The sequence below is a fragment of the Lemur catta genome, chromosome 7 (genome assembly GCF_020740605.2).
Source record: "Lemur catta isolate mLemCat1 chromosome 7, mLemCat1.pri, whole genome shotgun sequence".
Taxonomy (NCBI): Eukaryota; Metazoa; Chordata; class Mammalia; order Primates; family Lemuridae; genus Lemur; species Lemur catta.
The window spans coordinates 93,732,552-93,740,288 of NC_059134.1; the positions used below are offsets into that span (position 1 = coordinate 93,732,552).

Consider the following 7,737-nt stretch of genomic DNA (forward strand, 5'->3'; position numbering starts at 1 on the left):
TAGAAAGAAATTATCTGCCCAACTAAAATATATATAGAAAAAAAATTAGCCGGGCATGGTGGCACATGCCTGTAGTCCCAGCTACTTGGGAGGCTGAGGCAGGAGGATCGCTTAAGCCCAGGAGTTTGAGGTTGCTGTGAGCAAGGCTGACGCCACGGCACTCTAGCCCAGGCAACAAAGCGAGACTCTGTCTCAAAAAAAAAAGAAAGGCAAGAGTGACAGTGGTAGCAGCCAGACTATATACCACCATCTCCCATGTTGGGTGGGCAGTGGGGGCCAAGTCCTGCCGTAAGCTACAGCCCCACCAGATTGATGGGGGACCAAGTCATCTCTGCTGTGCTTTGAGAATGAGTACTAACTTTACCTGTCTTCTCCAGTGAGGATACTGAAACCGTATCAAACAGCAGTGAGGGACGGGCCTCCCCCCATGATGTCTTGGAGACCATCTTTGTCCGAAAAGTGGGGGCTTTTGTCAACAAGCCCATCAATCAGGTGATTCTTTTGCCACTGCCCCCTGTGAGAATGTCTGAGTCCTTAGAGTGAGGCTCTACGGGTAGTGTTATTAACCTGACATCTATGGAACTATTGAAATAGCATGCAAAAGTATGTGTGAAAGTTTTCCTTTGAAGAGGATTAATAACCTGTGACACTCCTCCAGAAAGAGTTAAGAATTATTGTTCTATAACCTTTTTAGCCTCCCACAGGAGAGGGAGATTAGACACCATTTAGTAAAAAACACTGCACTGTGTCATTGCCTCTGCCTCACTTGAATTAGCAATTTCCTCAGCGGGGCCAGCGAAGCACATTATTACTGAATTACTGTGGGTCAAGCTTCCAAAGCTGAATTGCCTGCGTCCTCAGGAGCCCAGCCCTTGTGTGTGCTATGGGTGTATGTGATAGGGGACAGGGAGGCGGGACAGCTTGGGGAGCCTCTAACAAGACGGGAGCCTGAGGGGCAGTGCGGTCGGCCGAGGTGTGTGAACTTGCTGCACTTCCAGGCTTCTGGCAGCCTGTAAGGAAGCACAAGCCCGGGTGGGGCAGCCACTGAGGCTTTTCTCCTGTGTCTCCTCAGATGACTCTGACGAGTTTGGACATACCTTTTGCCATGTTTGCTCCCAAGAATTTGGAGCTGGAGGATACTGATCCCATGGTGAGCCCACCATTGACGAGCAGTTTCCAGTGGCTGGAGCAGTGGTCATCTTTTTGTTCCTGGGCCGGAGTCACTCAATCCTCTAAAGGCCATGAGCCATGCCCCTTGGCTTAGGAATTTGTAGCCAGCATTAAGTTCCTCCCTAAATCCTCAGAGTTTTAACTGTGAACTCGCCTCCAGTTCACAGAATGAGCCCCTGACTCTGCCTTACTCTGAAACAGGTGAATCCTCCAGATTCCCCAGAGACAGAATCTCCTCTCCAAGGCAGCCTGCACTCTGATGGCTCCAGCGGGGGCAGCAGTGGCAACGTGCATGACGACTTCGTTATGATTGACTTCGTAAGTTGCCATCAGCTCTTGACCTTTGCTGTCCCAGGGGAAATAAACCTAGAAGCATCTACTGCACTTGAACAAGATTTCCTTCACAGGGATCAGATGGGCTGGTGCAGACAGAAGGAATGGGACAGGTAGGGCCCTGTCTGGGGAGACATTTGGAGGCCCATGAATGATAAGGTATTTTGTGCCATGACTCTAGTTGAAATTCATAAAGAAATTCAGCTCCAAATGGAGATTTTTTTAGTGGTGTCCACTAAGGTCCTATCCATGTAGGCTCTGGATGGGTAAGCCTTGGCTTTGGAAAAGAATGTGAAGGAAGGGGCCATAAACCTAACCAGGGCAGAGGAATATTATCACCAGCATTGGAAGTCAGTGGTCCAGAAGGGAAAGGTATAAAAAATTCTTCTCCCGGCCGGGCGCGGTGGCTCACGCCTGTAATCCTAGCTCTGGGAGGCCGAGGCGGGTGGATCGCTCGAGGTCAGGAGTTCGAGACCAGCCTGAGCAAGAGTGAGACCCCGTCTCTACCAAAAATAGAAATAAATTATCTGGCCAACTAAAAATATATATACAAAAAAATTAGCCGGGCATGGTGGCTCATGCCTGTAGTCCCAGCTACTCGGGAGGCTGAGGCAGTAGGATCGCTTAAGCCCGGGAGTCTGAGGTTGCTGTGAGCTAGGCTGATGCCACGGCACTCACTCTAGCCCGGGCAACAAAGTGAGACTCTGTCTCAAAAAAAAAAAAAAAAAAAATTCTTCTCCCTAAGATGAGTCTGAAGGAAACTTTTCTTTGATAATGCCTGGAAGGAAGAAGTCTGTTCATAGGTTTTCTCCTCTGTGATTTTCCTCTGTGGTTTAAGGCAAGCTAAAATGAGTCTGTCTTCTTTTTGAAGAAACCAGCTTTTTCTAAAGATGACATTCTTCCAATGGATTTGGGGACCTTCTATCGTGAGTTTCAGAACCCTCCTCAGCTGAGCAGCCTCTCCATAGATATTGGAGCACAGTCCATGGCTGAAGACTTGGTATGGAAACTCCTGCCTCCCCTACAACACATGCTCTGACCTCCCACCCTCATTTGATGGTCCTTCCTGTGCCACAGGCCTAAAAATTTCTTCCTGTTACTCCTCCCCACCCCTACACCTCCATCTTCTCTGTAACAGGAAAGAGACATTTTAGATTGTTATTTTCTTTGGATCACACTCGAGATTTGTGTTGTGCCTGGCAGTCATTATCTGGAATTTGCCTGTGCTCAGTTCCTCCTTTCTCTGCACATTGGCAGCATTGCTTACACTCCTGTTGTCGTGCCTGATGTCCTCTGCATGCTGGTCCCACTAAGCCAGCTGCTGCAATAGCTCTTGCATTCAGCTGTTTAGCTTGCCAGGCAGATGCCAGTCATACTGGACAGAGCAGAACGTAAGGTCCTGAGTGTTAGCATTCTTGTCCTTTCCACAGAGAGCTCCTTCCCTCATCTAGCTCTGCAGTCCCCAGCTCCTGGGCTGTGGACCGGTACCTGTCTGTAGCCTGTTGAGAACTGGGCCGCACAGCAGGAGGTGAGTGGTGGGTGAGCAAGTGAAGCTTCATCTGTGTTTACAGCTGCTCCCCATCACTGGCATCGCCACATAAGCTCCGCCTCCTGTCAGATCAGTGACAGCATTAGATTCTCATAGGAGCACGAGCTCTACTGTAAACCACGCATGTGAGGGATCTGGGTTGTGTGCTCCGTATGAGAATCTAATGCCTGATTATTGACTTTGTAAGTTGCCATAAGTTGCCGTAAGTTGCACAATAAATGTAATGTGCTCGAATCATCCCAAAACCACCCCCTGAATCTCCGATCCATAGAAAAATTGTCTTCCATGAAACTGGTCCCTGGTGCCCAAAAGGTTGGGGACTGCTGATCTAGCTGTTCTCTTGCTTGGCCAGATGTCCCGATACTGACCATGATTACCACATTTCTGCTTAGGGCATTTCCTGTTTCCTGCCTCTGAAGGGCAGAAGAGTGCCCTGCATCCAGCCTGAGCAAGAGCAAGACCCCATCTCTACTAAAAAATAGAAAGAAATTAGCTGGACAACTAAAAATATACGTAGAAGAAATTAGCCGGGCATGGTGGCACATGCCTGTAGTCCCAGCTACTTGGAAGTCTGAGGCAGAAGAATTGCTTGAGCCCAGGAGTTTGAGGTTGCTGTGAGCTAGGCTGATGCCACGGCACTCTAGCCAGGGTGACAGAGCAGGACCCTGTCTCAAAAAAAGAAAAAAAAAAAAAAAAGAAGAGTGCCCTGCATAAGCCACCAACTCTACCACGAGATGTCAGGGTCCCTTTGTCTGAGGTGGAACTACCACCTCCTCTGTAGAAATTAAAGGCCCCAAGAATAAATAGCTGCCCTTGGTCTGCTTTAAACATGCTTAGTAATAGCACCAATATAGTAATAATTACTGTTATTATTATTGCTAACACTTATCAAGGCTTTCTGAGTTCCAAGCATTTTTCTAAGCGCTTTACCTGAATCTTCAACAGCCTTAAGAGATAGATTTTCTTACTGTCCCAGTTTACAGATGAGAAAACTGATACTGTGACTGATTAACTTGCCCGTGGTCTCACAGAGCCAGGCAAAACAAAGTTTTGATCCCAGAGGATCTGGCTCCGGGATTTAGCCTTTTAACCACTAACTCCCCTGACACACACTTGGCAGGAAATGGTTTCAGTTCCCCCAACGTGAGGCTGCAGCCAGTGGTTCCCAGGCCTTATCCCTCCTCAGGCAGCTGCCCCCAAGCCAGCCTTAGCAGTCAGAGTGTCTGGGCCGCTGCACAAGCTCTGCCAAGCACCTTGTGCTTAGCCCCCCACTGCTGGGAACTCTTCCTGCGGTGGTTAAGCTCAGCAGAGGCACTTTATGTTTGTTTAGTCACCAGCGGAGACAGACCACCTGGTTAGGATCAGATTTTTTATTCATAACTGTTGATACTCGGATAGTTAAACTTCTCACAATTCTGTTTTCTTCTGCATCTCTTTTTTACCATTTTCTCAGCCCCCTCTAACCGCCCCACCAGTGGTGTAAAGATGGAGACTCCCGGGCCTCGACACAAACCTGCCGAGCGAGACTCTCTTGGGAGTGCGGGTGCACTGCCTTGTTCATGTTCCCCCCGCGGGTTCTGATGCCAAGCAAAGGGTGTGAAGAAACCGTTCATAGACTTTTCTTAATTTGTAGCACTCCTCCACTTGCTGTTTTGTTCTAGTGTCAGCTGGATCTGTGCCAAGGATATTTCGTGTTTAATTTCTATGTCATCTCATTCTTGTCATGGTCATTTTTCTCTCTCGTTGAGCGTGTGGCCCACTTGGACTCCCCAGGCTGTTCTGTCAACCCCCAACCCCCACAAAACCCTAATGAATGGACATACACGCACCTCCCTGTCCCGTCCTGTCCTTGCTCAGCTGCCCAGCGGAGTTCTGCGTCCCACTCCCTTCCTCTCCTCTGGGGGCCTGGGCTGGCTGTTTCTTCAAGGCCCTACCCGAATAATCAGCTCTTCTCTCCCTTCCTGGTACAGGACTCATTACCAGAGAAGCTGGCTGTGCATGAGAAGAATGTTCGAGAGTTTGACGCCTTTGTAGAAACCCTGCAGTAAACGTGTCCTCCAGGACCAGTAGCATCCCCCTTTTGTGGCCCCAGGGGACAGAGAGCCTCCCGTACATCAGCTGCTCCCATCCCTCATCCTGCTCCAAGCCAGGTGGAAGGGAGGGTGGTTCCCCCATGGGGACCCAAAAGTGTCTGCTCTTGGACCCACTGGAAACTCCTTGGCGGCAGTCACCCCAATACCAGCGTTTGAGAAGACTCACCCTCTGGCCTTGGAGATGGGGAGACCCTTTGTACAAAGGGGCCCTCAGCAGAGCCATAATCAGCTGCTTCACAAGGGTGTCACCCCGTTCCTCCTGCTGCCAGCCCCTGACCTGGGCCTGCCCTGAAGCTGGCCCCTTGCCTGCCTGCTGTTGCCATCAACCATTTGACATTCCAACTGGCGGCCCAGAGACTGGTGCGGAGGCAGAAAGAGGAAGGAGAGAGTGCTGGGAGGAAGGAGGAGGGGTCTTTTGGGTTCTTCATTGTCTCTTTCACCTCCTGCTAGCTTCTTCCTCTTTCTCTCCCTCTCTCTGCCACCTGTGCCTGTACTTCTGGCAATATGACAGGCCTGCCTTTCCAAGATAGAACTCCAAGGCCAGCCATTCCCACCTGAAGGTGGTGCAGCCCTTCCTAGAGGGTCAGAGCAGCTCTGGGGGCTGCCTGTGCTCAGCTCCTCAGCGACACGGGAAACAAACAGAATCCTGTGTCTCTAGGATTCTGTCACTGGGAGTCACGACAAAGTTTCTCTTTCCTTCCCCATTGCTGCTCCTTGGTTATAGAACACGGTAAATATTTATTACTTTCAGAGAAATCAGATATTTTATAGAGAAGATATGTTTGAGGTTAGATGTTTTCACTCGGGGAAGGTGGAGGGCCTCTTCCTGGGACAGAGGCCTCCTCCTGTGGAGGCTCTTCAGAGTCTGGGCTGCTGCTCTGAGGATCTTCTTTCAAGGCTAGGGCTGGCTGAGGGCCACATAACCTCCCAGAACTGCTGCATTTGAACTGACAAAGGCTTTACCCTGGACACTGACATGTTCCTGGTGAGAGCTTTACGTCTCCCTCAGCTTCTGCAGAGTGACTGACTCCATTCTGGCTGCCCAGGAAGTCTTGGGTGCTAAATGTCATGACCACATGTAGTGCCCAAGGGACTTCATGTGTCCTTATCCTGCTGGGGTACTTGTTCCTGATCCTTAGGGCTGGACTACGGAGCTTTTCCTCCTCCTGCATAGGCCTAGCCACCACCTCTCTTTAGTCCCTGGGTCTGTACACTGCCCCTCGGGTTTACTAGCTAGATTGGCTCCTTGTTGAGAAACCAAAGCTGGGCATATGATTGACTTAACCCTTCAGGTATTGTTACTTGAATAAGTCAAGTGCCTAGCCACAGCCGCCTACCATCTGTCCTCTTCCAACCTCCCTGGCAGCCCTGACTGTGGAAGCTAGGCCTGCCCCTCCTCCTGGCCCATACAGGGTACTCAGTGGTGGCAGCTGTGCTTCAGTGGAGCAGGTGGCTCTCTCTCAATTGCTTGTTAGCAAACTGCATGTGACACTGTCCCATCTACAAGACCTCTGAGGGCCAGGACAGGCTCCGGAGGGGAGCCCTGGCCCTGTGCATGCTTCAGCTGCCATAGAAATATGTTCCAAGCAGTGGTGGCCAGCTCTTGCCTTTGGGCCAGAGCACATGTGTGGCCTGCTAAACCAGATACACCCGCAAAGCCCCAGCACTGAGGGGGAAGGCCTCTGGTAAATTATTGATGCCTTCCCACCTACCACATCTCGGCTGCTGCCCTCTAAGTCCTTGCATGGAAAGGCCTATTGGCCACTGTCAAAGGCAGTCCTCTTTGACGCCCTGACTGTTGGCCTCTGTAGCAGCATTTCACCAGGGCCCCACCTATGAAGAGGCCAGGGAAGCTCCGCCCTGACTTTGAGCTGAGCCTGGGAGAAACAAGGCAACTGTCAGGCTGGCCCTTGCCCCTCAGCCCTGTACCGCGACAGGTATGAGCCCTAGACTGACTCCTGCAGCACCCTGGGGATAGGCTGGGACCAGCCATCTATCTACAGGTAGGAGAGTCCCTCCTTCTCCAGCCTACTTTGTTTGGAAATATCAAGCTACACTTCAAAATGTATTCAAGAGATTTCCAGTAAAATTTTTTCTGTACTTTACATCCTCCTGTCCTGCAAGTTTTCTCAGAACCTAGTGCTATGCACCCCCCACCATACAGGTCTGGGTCACCAATAGCCTCCACTTGTGAAGCGCTGAAAGACTTCAGGGTTGGCCATGGCCACTTACTGGCTGTGCAACCCAGGGCTGGTCAGGAAACCTCTCAGAGCCTCACTTGCCTGTCATGGGGCTTGTATTTGAATATTCAGTGAGAGGATACAAAGTACACGCCTAGCAAAATCTCCATAAAATGTAGGCATTGTCACAGCCCCTTAAATGACAGGACAAGGGAGAGACAAGGTGCCAGGTGGGGAGTGTGGGGCTCCCCAGGCTACCTGGGGCGCGCTGTGGCTGAGTGAGGCCAGAGAGCAGCCAGAGAAGGGAAGTGGCAGGAAGTCAAGGGCTGGTGCAGGCTTGTTAGCTACCCTGATCTGACCAGCAGCCCCAGCAAGGGCAGCCGATGGTCTCTGAAAAGCCATGAAAAGTAGA

General features: G+C 50.7%; 1 protein-coding gene across 15 annotated transcripts in view; it reads left to right on the forward strand.

Annotated features, from left to right (window-relative positions):
- The window catches only part of ATG13 (autophagy related 13), a 46,010-nt gene extending 38,760 nt beyond the window's left edge, over positions 1-7,250 (forward strand). For 10 of the 15 annotated variants that reach the window (XM_045557945.1, XM_045557944.1, XM_045557947.1 and 7 more), the window contains 6 exons: positions 378-492; positions 1,073-1,150; positions 1,372-1,488; positions 1,578-1,616; positions 2,375-2,503; positions 5,023-7,250. In XM_045557945.1, the coding sequence (XP_045413901.1) occupies positions 378-492; positions 1,073-1,150; positions 1,372-1,488; positions 1,578-1,616; positions 2,375-2,503; positions 5,023-5,100 (556 nt within the window). In that variant the 3' untranslated portion in view covers positions 5,101-7,250. The remainder of the gene's footprint in view (positions 1-377; positions 493-1,072; positions 1,151-1,371; positions 1,489-1,577; positions 1,617-2,374; positions 2,504-5,022) is intronic. The other 5 variants (XM_045557950.1, XM_045557953.1, XM_045557955.1 and 2 more) reach the window with 1 other exon arrangement.
- The last annotated feature ends 487 nt before the right edge of the window (positions 7,251-7,737 follow it).